Source organism: Buteo buteo, chromosome 16 (genome assembly GCF_964188355.1).
Source record: "Buteo buteo chromosome 16, bButBut1.hap1.1, whole genome shotgun sequence".
Classification (NCBI taxonomy): Eukaryota; Metazoa; Chordata; class Aves; order Accipitriformes; family Accipitridae; genus Buteo; species Buteo buteo.
In genome coordinates this window covers 12,252,960-12,273,588 of record NC_134186.1, presented here as the reverse complement: position 1 = coordinate 12,273,588, position 20,629 = coordinate 12,252,960, and the positions used below count along the sequence as shown (strand labels likewise).

At 57.2% G+C, this 20,629-nt stretch overlaps 1 protein-coding gene across 1 annotated transcript in view; it reads right to left on the bottom strand.

The window, feature by feature from the left end:
* Positions 1 to 94: 94 nt before the first annotated feature.
* Positions 95 to 20,629, bottom strand: part of LOC142040578 (uncharacterized) — a 44,001-nt gene continuing 23,466 nt past the window's right edge. The window contains exons 26-28 of the mRNA XM_075048661.1: positions 19,366 to 19,409; positions 19,060 to 19,266; positions 95 to 17,769 (exon numbers count right to left, since the gene is read on the bottom strand). Of these exons, the coding sequence (XP_074904762.1) occupies positions 95 to 17,769; positions 19,060 to 19,266; positions 19,366 to 19,409 (17,926 nt within the window). The remainder of the gene's footprint in view (positions 17,770 to 19,059; positions 19,267 to 19,365; positions 19,410 to 20,629) is intronic.

Below are 20,629 nucleotides of genomic sequence, written 5' to 3'. Positions count from 1 at the left end.
CTGAATATATCAAACAAAAAACGTAGGAAAAACCTAATGACAAATGAATATAACAAACTAAATAGCAGATATATAGACCGAAAAAAAAGGTGAACTAACCAGGTGAAAAAATAGCATCGCCAATTTTACAGAAACAGGGTGTTGATACAGGGGTAGAAGAAGTGCTGGTGCAGCACGGTTCATATGTGGTAGTAATGGTGGTAAGGCTGGTGGTGGGCAAGGTGGTGCTGCTTGGGCACTTGTCGTTAGGGCTGCAGCAGAGGACGCGGATCTTGTAGTTGAGGCACATCTTAAATTTGCCAGCCTGGTCTTCGTTCTTGCACACCAGTCCAAAGTGGACGTCGCACTGCACGACCTGTCCGATTGACTGGATGGGGACGTCGGGGTAGTCCTCGGCCCGGCACTCGATTTCCTTTGGGCGCTGACAGACTTCCTTCCCGGCGGCCCGGATGTGCTGGTAGGTTTCAAAGTCTCCCTGGCTGGGCCCCGAGGAGGGGAAGTCGACGTCGAACCATTCGCTCCAGAAGCACAGCTCGGGTTCGCAGGTGGTGGCGGACTGGGTGGTGGTGGTGGTGGTGGAGGTCACGCCGGTGGAGGATACGGTAGGTGTCGGCGTTGGGGTGGTGGTGCTGGTGGAAGTTTGCAGTGTGGTTTCCGAGGAGGTGGGCAGCGTGGTGGAGGAGTAGGGCGTGGAGGTGGAGGTCGTGACTGTGGTGGAGGTCGGGGCGGTGCTGGTTGATCTGCGGGGGGTGGTGGTGGTGGGGCTGCTGGTGGGCAAGGTGGTGCTGCTTGGGCACTTGTCGTTAGGGCTGCAGCAGAGGACGCGGATCTTGTAGTTGAGGCACATCTTAAATTTGCCAGCCTGGTCTTCGTTCTTGCACACCAGTCCAAAGTGGACGTCGCACTGCACGACCTGTCCGATTGACTGGATGGGGACGTCGGGGTAGTCCTCGGCCCGGCACTCGATTTCCTTTGGGCGCTGACAGACTTCCTTCCCGGCGGCCCGGATGTGCTGGTAGGTTTCAAAGTCTCCCTGGCTGGGCCCCGAGGAGGGGAAGTCGACGTCGAACCATTCGCTCCAGAAGCACAGCTCGGGTTCGCAGGTGGTGGCGGACTGGGTGGTGGTGGTGGAGGTCACGCCGGTGGAGGATACGGTAGGTGTCGGCGTTGGGGTGGTGGTGCTGGTGGAAGTTTGCAGCGTGGTTTCCGAGGAGGTGGGCAGCGTGGTGGAGGAGTAGGGCGTGGAGGTGGAGGTCGTGACTGTGGTGGAGGTCGGGGCGGTGCTGGTTGATCTGCGGGGGGTGGTGGTGGTGGGGCTGCTGGTGGGCAAGGTGGTGCTGCTTGGGCACTTGTCGTTAGGGCTGCAGCAGAGGACGCGGATCTTGTAGTTGAGGCACATCTTAAATTTGCCAGCCTGGTCTTCGTTCTTGCACACCAGTCCAAAGTGGACGTCGCACTGCACGACCTGTCCGATTGACTGGATGGGGACGTCGGGGTAGTCCTCGGCCCGGCACTCGATTTCCTTTGGGCGCTGACAGACTTCCTTCCCGGCGGCCCGGATGTGCTGGTAGGTTTCAAAGTCTCCCTGGCTGGGCCCCGAGGAGGGGAAGTCGACGTCGAACCATTCGCTCCAGAAGCACAGCTCGGGTTCGCAGGTGGTGGCGGACTGGGTGGTGGTGGTGGAGGTCACGCCGGTGGAGGATACGGTAGGTGTCGGCGTTGGGGTGGTGGTGCTGGTGGAAGTTTGCAGCGTGGTTTCCGAGGAGGTGGGCAGCGTGGTGGAGGAGTAGGGCGTGGAGGTGGAGGTCGTGACTGTGGTGGAGGTCGGGGCGGTGCTGGTTGATCTGCGGGGGGTGGTGGTGGTGGGGCTGGTGGTGGGCAAGGTGGTGCTGCTTGGGCACTTGTCGTTAGGGCTGCAGCAGAGGACGCGGATCTTGTAGTTGAGGCACATCTTAAATTTGCCAGCCTGGTCTTCGTTCTTGCACACCAGTCCAAAGTGGACGTCGCACTGCACGACCTGTCCGATTGACTGGATGGAGACGTCGGGGTAGTCCTCGGCCCGGCACTCGATTTCCTTTGGGCGCTGACAGACTTCCTTCCCGGCGGCCCGGATGTGCTGGTAGGTTTCAAAGTCTCCCTGGCTGGGCCCCGAGGAGGGGAAGTCGACGTCGAACCATTCGCTCCAGAAGCACAGCTCGGGTTCGCAGGTGGTGGCGGACTGGGTGGTGGTGGTGGAGGTCACGCCGGTGGAGGATACGGTAGGTGTCGGCGTTGGGGTGGTGGTGCTGGTGGAAGTTTGCAGCGTGGTTTCCGAGGAGGTGGGCAGCGTGGTGGAGGAGTAGGGCGTGGAGGTGGAGGTCGTGACTGTGGTGGAGGTCGGGGCGGTGCTGGTTGATCTGCGGGGGGTGGTGGTGGTGGGGCTGCTGGTGGGCAAGGTGGTGCTGCTTGGGCACTTGTCGTTAGGGCTGCAGCAGAGGACGCGGATCTTGTAGTTGAGGCACATCTTAAATTTGCCAGCCTGGTCTTCGTTCTTGCACACCAGTCCAAAGTGGACGTCGCACTGCACGACCTGTCCGATTGACTGGATGGAGACGTCGGGGTAGTCCTCGGCCCGGCACTCGATTTCCTTTGGGCGCTGACAGACTTCCTTCCCGGCGGCCCGGATGTGCTGGTAGGTTTCAAAGTCTCCCTGGCTGGGCCCCGAGGAGGGGAAGTCGACGTCGAACCATTCGCTCCAGAAGCACAGCTCGGGTTCGCAGGTGGTGGCGGACTGGGTGGTGGTGGTGGAGGTCACGCCGGTGGAGGATACGGTAGGTGTCGGCGTTGGGGTGGTGGTGCTGGTGGAAGTTTGCAGCGTGGTTTCCGAGGAGGTGGGCAGCGTGGTGGAGGAGTAGGGCGTGGAGGTGGAGGTCATGACTGTGGTGGAGGTCGGGGCGGTGCTGGTTGATCTGCGGGGGGTGGTGGTGGTGGGGCTGCTGGTGGGCAAGGTGGTGCTGCTTGGGCACTTGTCGTTAGGGCTGCAGCAGAGGACGCGGATCTTGTAGTTGAGGCACATCTTAAATTTGCCAGCCTGGTCTTCGTTCTTGCACACCAGTCCAAAGTGGACGTCGCACTGCACGACCTGTCCGATTGACTGGATGGAGACGTCGGGGTAGTCCTCGGCCCGGCACTCGATTTCCTTTGGGCGCTGACAGACTTCCTTCCCGGCGGCCCGGATGTGCTGGTAGGTTTCAAAGTCTCCCTGGCTGGGCCCCGAGGAGGGGAAGTCGACGTCGAACCATTCGCTCCAGAAGCACAGCTCGGGTTCGCAGGTGGTGGCGGACTGGGTGGTGGTGGTGGAGGTCACGCCGGTGGAGGATACGGTAGGTGTCGGCGTTGGGGTGGTGGTGCTGGTGGAAGTTTGCAGCGTGGTTTCCGAGGAGGTGGGCAGCGTGGTGGAGGAGTAGGGCGTGGAGGTGGAGGTCGTGACTGTGGTGGAGGTCGGGGCGGTGCTGGTTGATCTGCGGGGGGTGGTGGTGGTGGGGCTGCTGGTGGGCAAGGTGGTGCTGCTTGGGCACTTGTCGTTAGGGCTGCAGCAGAGGACGCGGATCTTGTAGTTGAGGCACATCTTAAATTTGCCAGCCTGGTCTTCGTTCTTGCACACCAGTCCAAAGTGGACGTCGCACTGCACGACCTGTCCGATTGACTGGATGGGGACGTCGGGGTAGTCCTCGGCCCGGCACTCGATTTCCTTTGGGCGCTGACAGACTTCCTTCCCGGCGGCCCGGATGTGCTGGTAGGTTTCAAAGTCTCCCTGGCTGGGCCCCGAGGAGGGGAAGTCGACGTCGAACCATTCGCTCCAGAAGCACAGCTCGGGTTCGCAGGTGGTGGCGGACTGGGTGGTGGTGGTGGTGGTGGTGGAGGTCACGCCGGTGGAGGATACAGTAGGTGTCGGCGTTGGGGTGGTGGTGCTGGTGGAAGTTTGCAGTGTGGTTTCCGAGGAGGTGGGCAGCGTGGTGGAGGAGTAGGGCGTGGAGGTGGAGGTCGTGACTGTGGTGGAGGTCGGGGCGGTGCTGGTTGATCTGCGGGGGGTGGTGGTGGTGGGGCTGGTGGTGGGCAAGGTGGTGCTGCTTGGGCACTTGTCGTTAGGGCTGCAGCAGAGGACGCGGATCTTGTAGTTGAGGCACATCTTAAATTTGCCAGCCTGGTCTTCGTTCTTGCACACCAGTCCAAAGTGGACGTCGCACTGCACGACCTGTCCGATTGACTGGATGGGGACGTCGGGGTAGTCCTCGGCCCGGCACTCGATTTCCTTTGGGCGCTGACAGACTTCCTTCCCGGCGGCCCGGATGTGCTGGTAGGTTTCAAAGTCTCCCTGGCTGGGCCCCGAGGAGGGGAAGTCGACGTCGAACCATTCGCTCCAGAAGCACAGCTCGGGTTCGCAGGTGGTGGCGGACTGGGTGGTGGTGGTGGAGGTCACGCCGGTGGAGGATACGGTAGGTGTCGGCGTTGGGGTGGTGGTGCTGGTGGAAGTTTGCAGCGTGGTTTCCGAGGAGGTGGGCAGCGTGGTGGAGGAGTAGGGCGTGGAGGTGGAGGTCGTGACTGTGGTGGAGGTCGGGGCGGTGCTGGTTGATCTGCGGGGGGTGGTGGTGGTGGGGCTGCTGGTGGGCAAGGTGGTGCTGCTTGGGCACTTGTCGTTAGGGCTGCAGCAGAGGACGCGGATCTTGTAGTTGAGGCACATCTTAAATTTGCCAGCCTGGTCTTCGTTCTTGCACACCAGTCCAAAGTGGACGTCGCACTGCACGACCTGTCCGATTGACTGGATGGGGACGTCGGGGTAGTCCTCGGCCCGGCACTCGATTTCCTTTGGGCGCTGACAGACTTCCTTCCCGGCGGCCCGGATGTGCTGGTAGGTTTCAAAGTCTCCCTGGCTGGGCCCCGAGGAGGGGAAGTCGACGTCGAACCATTCGCTCCAGAAGCACAGCTCGGGTTCGCAGGTGGTGGCGGACTGGGTGGTGGTGGTGGAGGTCACGCCGGTGGAGGATACGGTAGGTGTCGGCGTTGGGGTGGTGGTGCTGGTGGAAGTTTGCAGCGTGGTTTCCGAGGAGGTGGGCAGCGTGGTGGAGGAGTAGGGCGTGGAGGTGGAGGTCGTGACTGTGGTGGAGGTCGGGGCGGTGCTGGTTGATCTGCGGGGGGTGGTGGTGGTGGGGCTGCTGGTGGGCAAGGTGGTGCTGCTTGGGCACTTGTCGTTAGGGCTGCAGCAGAGGACGCGGATCTTGTAGTTGAGGCACATCTTAAATTTGCCAGCCTGGTCTTCGTTCTTGCACACCAGTCCAAAGTGGACGTCGCACTGCACGACCTGTCCGATTGACTGGATGGGGACGTCGGGGTAGTCCTCGGCCCGGCACTCGATTTCCTTTGGGCGCTGACAGACTTCCTTCCCGGCGGCCCGGATGTGCTGGTAGGTTTCAAAGTCTCCCTGGCTGGGCCCCGAGGAGGGGAAGTCGACGTCGAACCATTCGCTCCAGAAGCACAGCTCGGGTTCGCAGGTGGTGGCGGACTGGGTGGTGGTGGTGGTGGTGGTGGAGGTCACGCCGGTGGAGGATACGGTAGGTGTCGGCGTTGGGGTGGTGGTGCTGGTGGAAGTTTGCAGCGTGGTTTCCGAGGAGGTGGGCAGCGTGGTGGAGGAGTAGGGCGTGGAGGTGGAGGTCGTGACTGTGGTGGAGGTCGGGGCGGTGCTGGTTGATCTGCGGGGGGTGGTGGTGGTGGGGCTGCTGGTGGGCAAGGTGGTGCTGCTTGGGCACTTGTCGTTAGGGCTGCAGCAGAGGACGCGGATCTTGTAGTTGAGGCACATCTTAAATTTGCCAGCCTGGTCTTCGTTCTTGCACACCAGTCCAAAGTGGACGTCGCACTGCACGACCTGTCCGATTGACTGGATGGAGACGTCGGGGTAGTCCTCGGCCCGGCACTCGATTTCCTTTGGGCGCTGACAGACTTCCTTCCCGGCGGCCCGGATGTGCTGGTAGGTTTCAAAGTCTCCCTGGCTGGGCCCCGAGGAGGGGAAGTCGACGTCGAACCATTCGCTCCAGAAGCACAGCTCGGGTTCGCAGGTGGTGGCGGACTGGGTGGTGGTGGTGGTGGTGGAGGTCACGCCGGTGGAGGATACGGTAGGTGTCGGCGTTGGGGTGGTGGTGCTGGTGGAAGTTTGCAGTGTGGTTTCCGAGGAGGTGGGCAGCGTGGTGGAGGAGTAGGGCGTGGAGGTGGAGGTCGTGACTGTGGTGGAGGTCGGGGCGGTGCTGGTTGATCTGCGGGGGGTGGTGGTGGTGGGGCTGCTGGTGGGCAAGGTGGTGCTGCTTGGGCACTTGTCGTTAGGGCTGCAGCAGAGGACGCGGATCTTGTAGTTGAGGCACATCTTAAATTTGCCAGCCTGGTCTTCGTTCTTGCACACCAGTCCAAAGTGGACGTCGCACTGCACGACCTGTCCGATTGACTGGATGGGGACGTCGGGGTAGTCCTCGGCCCGGCACTCGATTTCCTTTGGGCGCTGACAGACTTCCTTCCCGGCGGCCCGGATGTGCTGGTAGGTTTCAAAGTCTCCCTGGCTGGGCCCCGAGGAGGGGAAGTCGACGTCGAACCATTCGCTCCAGAAGCACAGCTCGGGTTCGCAGGTGGTGGCGGACTGGGTGGTGGTGGTGGAGGTCACGCCGGTGGAGGATACGGTAGGTGTCGGCGTTGGGGTGGTGGTGCTGGTGGAAGTTTGCAGTGTGGTTTCCGAGGAGGTGGGCAGCGTGGTGGAGGAGTAGGGCGTGGAGGTGGAGGTCGTGACTGTGGTGGAGGTCGGGGCGGTGCTGGTTGATCTGCGGGGGGTGGTGGTGGTGGGGCTGGTGGTGGGCAAGGTGGTGCTGCTTGGGCACTTGTCGTTAGGGCTGCAGCAGAGGACGCGGATCTTGTAGTTGAGGCACATCTTAAATTTGCCAGCCTGGTCTTCGTTCTTGCACACCAGTCCAAAGTGGACGTCGCACTGCACGACCTGTCCGATTGACTGGATGGAGACGTCGGGGTAGTCCTCGGCCCGGCACTCGATTTCCTTTGGGCGCTGACAGACTTCCTTCCCAGCGGCCCGGATGTGCTGGTAGGTTTCAAAGTCTCCCTGGCTGGGCCCCGAGGAGGGGAAGTCGACGTCGAACCATTCGCTCCAGAAGCACAGCTCGGGTTCGCAGGTGGTGGCGGACTGGGTGGTGGTGGTGGTGGTGGTGGAGGTCACGCCGGTGGAGGATACGGTAGGTGTTGGCGTTGGGGTGGTGGTGCTGGTGGAAGTTTGCAGCGTGGTTTCCGAGGAGGTGGGCAGCGTGGTGGAGGAGTAGGGCGTGGAGGTGGAGGTCGTGACTGTGGTGGAGGTCGGGGCGGTGCTGGTTGATCTGCGGGGGGTGGTGGTGGTGGGGCTGCTGGTGGGCAAGGTGGTGCTGCTTGGGCACTTGTCGTTAGGGCTGCAGCAGAGGACGCGGATCTTGTAGTTGAGGCACATCTTAAATTTGCCAGCCTGGTCTTCGTTCTTGCACACCAGTCCAAAGTGGACGTCGCACTGCACGACCTGTCCGATTGACTGGATGGAGACGTCGGGGTAGTCCTCGGCCCGGCACTCGATTTCCTTTGGGCGCTGACAGACTTCCTTCCCGGCGGCCCGGATGTGCTGGTAGGTTTCAAAGTCTCCCTGGCTGGGCCCCGAGGAGGGGAAGTCGACGTCGAACCATTCGCTCCAGAAGCACAGCTCGGGTTCGCAGGTGGTGGCGGACTGGGTGGTGGTGGTGGAGGTCACGCCGGTGGAGGATACGGTAGGTGTCGGCGTTGGGGTGGTGGTGCTGGTGGAAGTTTGCAGCGTGGTTTCCGAGGAGGTGGGCAGCGTGGTGGAGGAGTAGGGCGTGGAGGTGGAGGTCGTGACTGTGGTGGAGGTCGGGGCGGTGCTGGTTGATCTGCGGGGGGTGGTGGTGGTGGGGCTGCTGGTGGGCAAGGTGGTGCTGCTTGGGCACTTGTCGTTAGGGCTGCAGCAGAGGACGCGGATCTTGTAGTTGAGGCACATCTTAAATTTGCCAGCCTGGTCTTCGTTCTTGCACACCAGTCCAAAGTGGACGTCGCACTGCACGACCTGTCCGATTGACTGGATGGGGACGTCGGGGTAGTCCTCGGCCCGGCACTCGATTTCCTTTGGGCGCTGACAGACTTCCTTCCCGGCGGCCCGGATGTGCTGGTAGGTTTCAAAGTCTCCCTGGCTGGGCCCCGAGGAGGGGAAGTCGACGTCGAACCATTCGCTCCAGAAGCACAGCTCGGGTTCGCAGGTGGTGGCGGACTGGGTGGTGGTGGTGGTGGTGGTGGAGGTCACGCCGGTGGAGGATACGGTAGGTGTCGGCGTTGGGGTGGTGGTGCTGGTGGAAGTTTGCAGTGTGGTTTCCGAGGAGGTGGGCAGCGTGGTGGAGGAGTAGGGCGTGGAGGTGGAGGTCGTGACTGTGGTGGAGGTCGGGGCGGTGCTGGTTGATCTGTGGGGGGTGGTGGTGGTGGGGCTGCTGGTGGGCAAGGTGGTGCTGCTTGGGCACTTGTCGTTAGGGCTGCAGCAGAGGACGCGGATCTTGTAGTTGAGGCACATCTTAAATTTGCCAGCCTGGTCTTCGTTCTTGCACACCAGTCCAAAGTGGACGTCGCACTGCACGACCTGTCCGATTGACTGGATGGGGACGTCGGGGTAGTCCTCGGCCCGGCACTCGATTTCCTTTGGGCGCTGACAGACTTCCTTCCCGGCGGCCCGGATGTGCTGGTAGGTTTCAAAGTCTCCCTGGCTGGGCCCCGAGGAGGGGAAGTCGACGTCGAACCATTCGCTCCAGAAGCACAGCTCGGGTTCGCAGGTGGTGGCGGACTGGGTGGTGGTGGTGGTGGTGGTGGAGGTCACGCCGGTGGAGGATACGGTAGGTGTCGGCGTTGGGGTGGTGGTGCTGGTGGAAGTTTGCAGTGTGGTTTCCGAGGAGGTGGGCAGCGTGGTGGAGGAGTAGGGCGTGGAGGTGGAGGTCGTGACTGTGGTGGAGGTCGGGGCGGTGCTGGTTGATCTGCGGGGGGTGGTGGTGGTGGGGCTGGTGGTGGGCAAGGTGGTGCTGCTTGGGCACTTGTCGTTAGGGCTGCAGCAGAGGACGCGGATCTTGTAGTTGAGGCACATCTTAAATTTGCCAGCCTGGTCTTCGTTCTTGCACACCAGTCCAAAGTGGACGTCGCACTGCACGACCTGTCCGATTGACTGGATGGAGACGTCGGGGTAGTCCTCGGCCCGGCACTCGATTTCCTTTGGGCGCTGACAGACTTCCTTCCCAGCGGCCCGGATGTGCTGGTAGGTTTCAAAGTCTCCCTGGCTGGGCCCCGAGGAGGGGAAGTCGACGTCGAACCATTCGCTCCAGAAGCACAGCTCGGGTTCGCAGGTGGTGGCGGACTGGGTGGTGGTGGTGGTGGTGGTGGAGGTCACGCCGGTGGAGGATACGGTAGGTGTTGGCGTTGGGGTGGTGGTGCTGGTGGAAGTTTGCAGCGTGGTTTCCGAGGAGGTGGGCAGCGTGGTGGAGGAGTAGGGCGTGGAGGTGGAGGTCGTGACTGTGGTGGAGGTCGGGGCAGTGCTGGTTGATCTGCGGGGGGTGGTGGTGGTGGGGCTGCTGGTGGGCAAGGTGGTGCTGCTTGGGCACTTGTCGTTAGGGCTGCAGCAGAGGACGCGGATCTTGTAGTTGAGGCACATCTTAAATTTGCCAGCCTGGTCTTCGTTCTTGCACACCAGTCCAAAGTGGACGTCGCACTGCACGACCTGTCCGATTGACTGGATGGAGACGTCGGGGTAGTCCTCGGCCCGGCACTCGATTTCCTTTGGGCGCTGACAGACTTCCTTCCCGGCGGCCCGGATGTGCTGGTAGGTTTCAAAGTCTCCCTGGCTGGGCCCCGAGGAGGGGAAGTCGACGTCGAACCATTCGCTCCAGAAGCACAGCTCGGGTTCGCAGGTGGTGGCGGACTGGGTGGTGGTGGTGGAGGTCACGCCGGTGGAGGATACGGTAGGTGTCGGCGTTGGGGTGGTGGTGCTGGTGGAAGTTTGCAGCGTGGTTTCCGAGGAGGTGGGCAGCGTGGTGGAGGAGTAGGGCGTGGAGGTGGAGGTCGTGACTGTGGTGGAGGTCGGGGCGGTGCTGGTTGATCTGCGGGGGGTGGTGGTGGTGGGGCTGCTGGTGGGCAAGGTGGTGCTGCTTGGGCACTTGTCGTTAGGGCTGCAGCAGAGGACGCGGATCTTGTAGTTGAGGCACATCTTAAATTTGCCAGCCTGGTCTTCGTTCTTGCACACCAGTCCAAAGTGGACGTCGCACTGCACGACCTGTCCGATTGACTGGATGGAGACGTCGGGGTAGTCCTCGGCCCGGCACTCGATTTCCTTTGGGCGCTGACAGACTTCCTTCCCGGCGGCCCGGATGTGCTGGTAGGTTTCAAAGTCTCCCTGGCTGGGCCCCGAGGAGGGGAAGTCGACGTCGAACCATTCGCTCCAGAAGCACAGCTCGGGTTCGCAGGTGGTGGCGGACTGGGTGGTGGTGGTGGAGGTCACGCCGGTGGAGGATACGGTAGGTGTCGGCGTTGGGGTGGTGGTGCTGGTGGAAGTTTGCAGCGTGGTTTCCGAGGAGGTGGGCAGCGTGGTGGAGGAGTAGGGCGTGGAGGTGGAGGTCGTGACTGTGGTGGAGGTCGGGGCGGTGCTGGTTGATCTGCGGGGGGTGGTGGTGGTGGGGCTGCTGGTGGGCAAGGTGGTGCTGCTTGGGCACTTGTCGTTAGGGCTGCAGCAGAGGACGCGGATCTTGTAGTTGAGGCACATCTTAAATTTGCCAGCCTGGTCTTCGTTCTTGCACACCAGTCCAAAGTGGACGTCGCACTGCACGACCTGTCCGATTGACTGGATGGAGACGTCGGGGTAGTCCTCGGCCCGGCACTCGATTTCCTTTGGGCGCTGACAGACTTCCTTCCCGGCGGCCCGGATGTGCTGGTAGGTTTCAAAGTCTCCCTGGCTGGGCCCCGAGGAGGGGAAGTCGACGTCGAACCATTCGCTCCAGAAGCACAGCTCGGGTTCGCAGGTGGTGGCGGACTGGGTGGTGGTGGTGGTGGTGGTGGAGGTCACGCCGGTGGAGGATACGGTAGGTGTCGGCGTTGGGGTGGTGGTGCTGGTGGAAGTTTGCAGTGTGGTTTCCGAGGAGGTGGGCAGCGTGGTGGAGGAGTAGGGCGTGGAGGTGGAGGTCGTGACTGTGGTGGAGGTCGGGGCGGTGCTGGTTGATCTGCGGGGGGTGGTGGTGGTGGGGCTGCTGGTGGGCAAGGTGGTGCTGCTTGGGCACTTGTCGTTAGGGCTGCAGCAGAGGACGCGGATCTTGTAGTTGAGGCACATCTTAAATTTGCCAGCCTGGTCTTCGTTCTTGCACACCAGTCCAAAGTGGACGTCGCACTGCACGACCTGTCCGATTGACTGGATGGAGACGTCGGGGTAGTCCTCGGCCCGGCACTCGATTTCCTTTGGGCGCTGACAGACTTCCTTCCCGGCGGCCCGGATGTGCTGGTAGGTTTCAAAGTCTCCCTGGCTGGGCCCCGAGGAGGGGAAGTCGACGTCGAACCATTCGCTCCAGAAGCACAGCTCGGGTTCGCAGGTGGTGGCGGACTGGGTGGTGGTGGTGGAGGTCACGCCGGTGGAGGATACGGTAGGTGTCGGCGTTGGGGTGGTGGTGCTGGTGGAAGTTTGCAGCGTGGTTTCCGAGGAGGTGGGCAGCGTGGTGGAGGAGTAGGGCGTGGAGGTGGAGGTCGTGACTGTGGTGGAGGTCGGGGCGGTGCTGGTTGATCTGCGGGGGGTGGTGGTGGTGGGGCTGCTGGTGGGCAAGGTGGTGCTGCTTGGGCACTTGTCGTTAGGGCTGCAGCAGAGGACGCGGATCTTGTAGTTGAGGCACATCTTAAATTTGCCAGCCTGGTCTTCGTTCTTGCACACCAGTCCAAAGTGGACGTCGCACTGCACGACCTGTCCGATTGACTGGATGGAGACGTCGGGGTAGTCCTCGGCCCGGCACTCGATTTCCTTTGGGCGCTGACAGACTTCCTTCCCGGCGGCCCGGATGTGCTGGTAGGTTTCAAAGTCTCCCTGGCTGGGCCCCGAGGAGGGGAAGTCGACGTCGAACCATTCGCTCCAGAAGCACAGCTCGGGTTCGCAGGTGGTGGCGGACTGGGTGGTGGTGGTGGAGGTCACGCCGGTGGAGGATACGGTAGGTGTCGGCGTTGGGGTGGTGGTGCTGGTGGAAGTTTGCAGCGTGGTTTCCGAGGAGGTGGGCAGCGTGGTGGAGGAGTAGGGCGTGGAGGTGGAGGTCGTGACTGTGGTGGAGGTCGGGGCGGTGCTGGTTGATCTGCGGGGGGTGGTGGTGGTGGGGCTGCTGGTGGGCAAGGTGGTGCTGCTTGGGCACTTGTCGTTAGGGCTGCAGCAGAGGACGCGGATCTTGTAGTTGAGGCACATCTTAAATTTGCCAGCCTGGTCTTCGTTCTTGCACACCAGTCCAAAGTGGACGTCGCACTGCACGACCTGTCCGATTGACTGGATGGAGACGTCGGGGTAGTCCTCGGCCCGGCACTCGATTTCCTTTGGGCGCTGACAGACTTCCTTCCCGGCGGCCCGGATGTGCTGGTAGGTTTCAAAGTCTCCCTGGCTGGGCCCCGAGGAGGGGAAGTCGACGTCGAACCATTCGCTCCAGAAGCACAGCTCGGGTTCGCAGGTGGTGGCGGACTGGGTGGTGGTGGTGGTGGTGGTGGAGGTCACGCCGGTGGAGGATACGGTAGGTGTCGGCGTTGGGGTGGTGGTGCTGGTGGAAGTTTGCAGTGTGGTTTCCGAGGAGGTGGGCAGCGTGGTGGAGGAGTAGGGCGTGGAGGTGGAGGTCGTGACTGTGGTGGAGGTCGGGGCGGTGCTGGTTGATCTGCGGGGGGTGGTGGTGGTGGGGCTGCTGGTGGGCAAGGTGGTGCTGCTTGGGCACTTGTCGTTAGGGCTGCAGCAGAGGACGCGGATCTTGTAGTTGAGGCACATCTTAAATTTGCCAGCCTGGTCTTCGTTCTTGCACACCAGTCCAAAGTGGACGTCGCACTGCACGACCTGTCCGATTGACTGGATGGAGACGTCGGGGTAGTCCTCGGCCCGGCACTCGATTTCCTTTGGGCGCTGACAGACTTCCTTCCCGGCGGCCCGGATGTGCTGGTAGGTTTCAAAGTCTCCCTGGCTGGGCCCCGAGGAGGGGAAGTCGACGTCGAACCATTCGCTCCAGAAGCACAGCTCGGGTTCGCAGGTGGTGGCGGACTGGGTGGTGGTGGTGGAGGTCACGCCGGTGGAGGATACGGTAGGTGTCGGCGTTGGGGTGGTGGTGCTGGTGGAAGTTTGCAGCGTGGTTTCCGAGGAGGTGGGCAGCGTGGTGGAGGAGTAGGGCGTGGAGGTGGAGGTCGTGACTGTGGTGGAGGTCGGGGCGGTGCTGGTTGATCTGCGGGGGGTGGTGGTGGTGGGGCTGGTGGTGGGCAAGGTGGTGCTGCTTGGGCACTTGTCGTTAGGGCTGCAGCAGAGGACGCGGATCTTGTAGTTGAGGCACATCTTAAATTTGCCAGCCTGGTCTTCGTTCTTGCACACCAGTCCAAAGTGGACGTCGCACTGCACGACCTGTCCGATTGACTGGATGGAGACGTCGGGGTAGTCCTCGGCCCGGCACTCGATTTCCTTTGGGCGCTGACAGACTTCCTTCCCGGCGGCCCGGATGTGCTGGTAGGTTTCAAAGTCTCCCTGGCTGGGCCCCGAGGAGGGGAAGTCGACGTCGAACCATTCGCTCCAGAAGCACAGCTCGGGTTCGCAGGTGGTGGCGGACTGGGTGGTGGTGGTGGAGGTCACGCCGGTGGAGGATACGGTAGGTGTCGGCGTTGGGGTGGTGGTGCTGGTGGAAGTTTGCAGCGTGGTTTCCGAGGAGGTGGGCAGCGTGGTGGAGGAGTAGGGCGTGGAGGTGGAGGTCGTGACTGTGGTGGAGGTCGGGGCGGTGCTGGTTGATCTGCGGGGGGTGGTGGTGGTGGGGCTGCTGGTGGGCAAGGTGGTGCTGCTTGGGCACTTGTCGTTAGGGCTGCAGCAGAGGACGCGGATCTTGTAGTTGAGGCACATCTTAAATTTGCCAGCCTGGTCTTCGTTCTTGCACACCAGTCCAAAGTGGACGTCGCACTGCACGACCTGTCCGATTGACTGGATGGGGACGTCGGGGTAGTCCTCGGCCCGGCACTCGATTTCCTTTGGGCGCTGACAGACTTCCTTCCCGGCGGCCCGGATGTGCTGGTAGGTTTCAAAGTCTCCCTGGCTGGGCCCCGAGGAGGGGAAGTCGACGTCGAACCATTCGCTCCAGAAGCACAGCTCGGGTTCACAGGTGGTGGCGGACTGGGTGGTGGTGGTGGTGGTGGTGGAGGTCACGCCGGTGGAGGATACGGTAGGTGTCGGCGTTGGGGTGGTGGTGCTGGTGGAAGTTTGCAGCGTGGTTTCCGAGGAGGTGGGCAGCGTGGTGGAGGAGTAGGGCGTGGAGGTGGAGGTCGTGACTGTGGTGGAGGTCGGGGCGGTGCTGGTTGATCTGCGGGGGGTGGTGGTGGTGGGGCTGCTGGTGGGCAAGGTGGTGCTGCTTGGGCACTTGTCGTTAGGGCTGCAGCAGAGGACGCGGATCTTGTAGTTGAGGCACATCTTAAATTTGCCAGCCTGGTCTTCGTTCTTGCACACCAGTCCAAAGTGGACGTCGCACTGCACGACCTGTCCGATTGACTGGATGGAGACGTCGGGGTAGTCCTCGGCCCGGCACTCGATTTCCTTTGGGCGCTGACAGACTTCCTTCCCGGCGGCCCGGATGTGCTGGTAGGTTTCAAAGTCTCCCTGGCTGGGCCCCGAGGAGGGGAAGTCGACGTCGAACCATTCGCTCCAGAAGCACAGCTCGGGTTCGCAGGTGGTGGCGGACTGGGTGGTGGTGGTGGAGGTCACGCCGGTGGAGGATACGGTAGGTGTCGGCGTTGGGGTGGTGGTGCTGGTGGAAGTTTGCAGCGTGGTTTCCGAGGAGGTGGGCAGCGTGGTGGAGGAGTAGGGCGTGGAGGTGGAGGTCATGACTGTGGTGGAGGTCGGGGCGGTGCTGGTTGATCTGCGGGGGGTGGTGGTGGTGGGGCTGCTGGTGGGCAAGGTGGTGCTGCTTGGGCACTTGTCGTTAGGGCTGCAGCAGAGGACGCGGATCTTGTAGTTGAGGCACATCTTAAATTTGCCAGCCTGGTCTTCGTTCTTGCACACCAGTCCAAAGTGGACGTCGCACTGCACGACCTGTCCGATTGACTGGATGGAGACGTCGGGGTAGTCCTCGGCCCGGCACTCGATTTCCTTTGGGCGCTGACAGACTTCCTTCCCGGCGGCCCGGATGTGCTGGTAGGTTTCAAAGTCTCCCTGGCTGGGCCCCGAGGAGGGGAAGTCGACGTCGAACCATTCGCTCCAGAAGCACAGCTCGGGTTCGCAGGTGGTGGCGGACTGGGTGGTGGTGGTGGAGGTCACGCCGGTGGAGGATACGGTAGGTGTCGGCGTTGGGGTGGTGGTGCTGGTGGAAGTTTGCAGCGTGGTTTCCGAGGAGGTGGGCAGCGTGGTGGAGGAGTAGGGCGTGGAGGTGGAGGTCGTGACTGTGGTGGAGGTCGGGGCGGTGCTGGTTGATCTGCGGGGGGTGGTGGTGGTGGGGCTGCTGGTGGGCAAGGTGGTGCTGCTTGGGCACTTGTCGTTAGGGCTGCAGCAGAGGACGCGGATCTTGTAGTTGAGGCACATCTTAAATTTGCCAGCCTGGTCTTCGTTCTTGCACACCAGTCCAAAGTGGACGTCGCACTGCACGACCTGTCCGATTGACTGGATGGAGACGTCGGGGTAGTCCTCGGCCCGGCACTCGATTTCCTTTGGGCGCTGACAGACTTCCTTCCCGGCGGCCCGGATGTGCTGGTAGGTTTCAAAGTCTCCCTGGCTGGGCCCCGAGGAGGGGAAGTCGACGTCGAACCATTCGCTCCAGAAGCACAGCTCGGGTTCGCAGGTGGTGGCGGACTGGGTGGTGGTGGTGGTGGTGGTGGAGGTCACGCCGGTGGAGGATACGGTAGGTGTCGGCGTTGGGGTGGTGGTGCTGGTGGAAGTTTGCAGCGTGGTTTCCGAGGAGGTGGGCAGCGTGGTGGAGGAGTAGGGCGTGGAGGTGGAGGTCGTGACTGTGGTGGAGGTCGGGGCGGTGCTGGTTGATCTGCGGGGGGTGGTGGTGGTGGGGCTGCTGGTGGGCAAGGTGGTGCTGCTTGGGCACTTGTCGTTAGGGCTGCAGCAGAGGACGCGGATCTTGTAGTTGAGGCACATCTTAAATTTGCCAGCCTGGTCTTCGTTCTTGCACACCAGTCCAAAGTGGACGTCGCACTGCACGACCTGTCCGATTGACTGGATGGGGACGTCGGGGTAGTCCTCGGCCCGGCACTCGATTTCCTTTGGGCGCTGACAGACTTCCTTCCCGGCGGCCCGGATGTGCTGGTAGGTTTCAAAGTCTCCCTGGCTGGGCCCCGAGGAGGGGAAGTCAACGTCGAACCATTCGCTCCAGAAGCACAGTTCGGGTTCGCAGGTGGTGGTGGTGGTGGTGGAGGTCACGCCGGTGGAGGATACGGTAGGTGTCGGTGTGGGGCTTGTTTGTTTTGTTTGAGTTTGCGTATGTGTCGTTGTTGGTGATGTAATTCGGACATGAATATGTTCTGTTTGTGGTGGAGTTGTTGATAATGGTGTTGTGTTATGTTTGGTTTCGAAGTGTGGTGTTGTCGTTAATTCTGTGGATGATGTGGTTGAAGTTTTTGAAATAATCCCAGTTGTTTTTGGTTTTTCTGTAGTTGTATGTGGCACTGTAGTTGTCTCGCATGGTACTGTTATATTTTTGCAGCATTTAAATCTTACTTCGTAGTTATAGCAGATGGGTGGTAGTTGGTCTTTATTGTAGCATATCAAGCCTTCTTCTGTATTACATGTTATGTGTTGCTCCAGAAGTTGATATGGTGTATTAGGGAATCTTACTGCTCTGCATTCGACAGCTTTTCTATTATCACAAACTTTATATCCCTCCTGTTTTATTTTCTCAATTGTATCAAAATCTCCATCATTGTATCCCGACCCTGGGTAGCTCACATCATACCACATTGACCAGTAACACTCTTCTTTAATGCAAAGAGGAATTGTGGAAGAAGTGGTGACAGGTCTTGTTATTACATTTGTGCTTGGGGCTGTTTCTTTAGTAGTTGAAGTTGTTAATGTTGTACTTTCAGAAGTTGTAGTAACTGGTGATGGTGTAGTGCTTGGAAATGATGTAGTTTCAGTGCTTTTAGCTGCAACTGTGATTGGTGTTGATGTGCTGAAATGTGTTGTGGAAGAGCATGGTACAAAAATACAGCATAAGATTCTGATTTCATAGTTGTTACACATTGTTGAAATTTGATCTTTGTTGTAACATATGAGGCCAGCTGTTGTACTGCATTCTACTTTTTGGCCAAGGTCTTTCAGTGGTATATTAGGGAATTTCTCTGCTCTGCACTGAACAGCCCGTGGGGCTTTACAGACTTCATAACCTTTGGCTCTCAAATTATCAAAGGTTTCAAAATCTCCACCATCATAGCCAGGGGTTTGCACACTCCCATCATACCATTCTGACCAGTGACAGACTTCATAAACACATACTGATGTAGTTGGTGACACTGTGAAAGAGAAAAAGAAGAGATCATAAAGCTTAAAATAAATTCCTGTAAATATTCTTTTTATTATATTAAATGGGCTGAAAATTCTCCTAAGGTCATTTGCTGCCATTGTGAGCCTGTAGTGCATCAGTTTAGTGTACTTATTTAATATGAAGTAGAACAGAAAATCCATCACCCAGCAATTTAATGTACTGACGTGATTAGACCTGTCACTTGTCAAATGAATGCTACTTACCTTTTACAAAGTGCTGAAATAAGTCTCTGGCTTAATTTATACACATTGGGGGTAAAAAAAACCCTCTCATTTTTTTTTTACATTTGAATCAGTGTGATTGCTTAGTTTGTATCTTTCTTCAATATTTACTAGTCTATCTGGAATGTCAAAACCTGATTCAAATCCAGTGGAAAAAATAAGATTTAGTCTATTCATCAGGATTCATAGGTACTTTTTTTTTTTCCTTCTCTTCAGAATGAGCTGACTTCTCCTGTAATATGCTGCATTGTCTTTGCTCCTCCATTTGATATAAAAGATACCTAATGCAGCTTTATTAGCACCCCTACACTTTGTACTTAAGCTCTGGTCTTACGAAACCATTTATTGGTTGGAGATCAGTCTGTAAGCTTTTGCAGGTGAATTCTCATTGTGAAATGGCTGGAAAACAGCTGATGAATTCCAGCAGTGCTGATGGTTTCTGTGATTTCAAAACCTGTAGTTCTAAATTTTGTACTGAATACTTATTTCATTAAACAAAATGCACCCATAGTAATTAGAGATTGCCAGCCTGAAGAATGCTCAACAGGAATTCTAGAAATTAAAATTTCAGTATCTCAGTGCCAATATCTGAACAATCCACTTAGTACTGTAATTATCAATACAATGCAACCTACCAAGAATTTTACAGAAAGTAATAATTCTGTAATTTAATAGGAAAAATAATGAATTATATGTTCAGTAATGATTATTCCAGATACAGAAATAGTTACAATTACAGATAATAAATCTGATACTGTTTTTTATCATTCACTGTGAAGATAAGCAAAATAATAGTATCGAACCAGTGTGCAGTGGTTGCCAGTTTAGTGTTTCAGAAGTGGTTTTATTTTCTATGTTTATTTCCTTGTATTTGCTAACCAAATACTGACTGAAACCAAATGCTAATAACAAATGAGACTATAATTTATTTTGAGGTTATATTAATTCATTTATGTTGTGAGTTTGGGCATGGTTTTGTAGCTATATTTTACTCCCTACTGAAGAGAATACGCTCTTATGGGCTGTAAAGGATGTACCTGAGGAAGTAGTGGCAGGTGGCGTAGTGCTGAAGTGAAACGTTGTTGTTGTTGTGGGTGATGTTGAGGTTGGACATTCATAGACAACTCTTTGAAGAGTTCCATTGGGACCACAGATTGCAACAATACACCCTCCTGTGCCATCTGTAGTATTGTAGATCACATCTTTATAGTTGTATTTCTGTCCCTCATAAATACAGACACATTCTGTAAATCAAAAGAGAGTGATATTCCTTGGTATCCAAAACACAGAGCAGAGTGCCTCAAATGCATCCTATTCAGATAAAAACAACTTTGTCAACATACCATATTCATCATATTTGCATTTTTTGCCATGATTTGTGCATTCACTGGAAAAGAGAAAAAAGGAGATGATGAATGTGAATATATTGGTTCATGACATCATTCTATTTTTTCAATTTTTTCTACCCTTCCTTTGCTATTCATTGTGTGTTTAAATGTAGAAGGACCCTGTCTTCTCTGAGTTAGATATTCAGTTCTGCTGTACAAATTCAGGTTAGGTAGGATCACTCAGTTTTCTGGCAAGAAAGGCAACTCTTCTATGCCAGCATACTAAACTTGCAGTATCCTTATTGGTGCTTTTGGGGGCTGGGCAAAGATGTGGGGATGGGTAATCTGAAGTGTTCTTACCTCCCTGATAGCTATACTTATTTTTTGGAAGTGCAGTAAATGTATCATTTGAGAAAGGATCACTGTATCACAGATGTTGAGGTTGTCTACACAGTGCATTTCCATCAGACTTCAAAAGACGCAAGAATGCATTCCATTTCTAAAGGGAATTTATCTATTATCTCTTAAGAACTGAATCCTGATATGTTTATTTACAGTGACTGAGGGCATCTGTAGACTGAATAAACTTAAGTGAATATAGATATGTATTTAACAGGTTAGGCTTAGTGCTGTTAATGACATAGACAATGCAGGCAAAGCTGTATATGAACTGTGAAACATGCCATGAAAGTTGGATTAGCTCCAATGGGCTTCATGCTAAGCTCTTTGCAATGCTGAGTGCACTGCTTACAGTATTCAACTGTAGCTACTTTAAAGGTATCATAGGACAGGTGTTAACTCCTTCAACAAATGGTTCTTCTAACTTTGTGCTATTTGATAGAAGGCTTAGTAGTACTTGTCCCAACGTCATCAATTCTGACAGAATGTGGGGAATACTTGCTGACTGCTGCAAATATGCAAGCACTAGTGCAATAACAGAAAAAAAACTCAAAACAATGAAGATTATTTGCCTGCTAACTTCTATATAATTTCACATAATGATTTTAGGGATATCTTAATAAAAGTTTTCAGACTCTTGTCTTCACTATTATTATTTTGGTTTTACTTAATTTAATAATGATAATAATAATTTAAAGGTACTCTTATTAGAGTACAGAATAAGTAGTAAATTAATCTCTCTATGGTAAAATGTTTCACCATATCATCATTTAACTTCCTGGGAACAGAAGAAAATTAGACATTATTCAGCAGCCTATGACTGGCTTAGTTCCTGTTGACAACGAAAAACTTAATTGATTATGCATTATGTTCCACAACT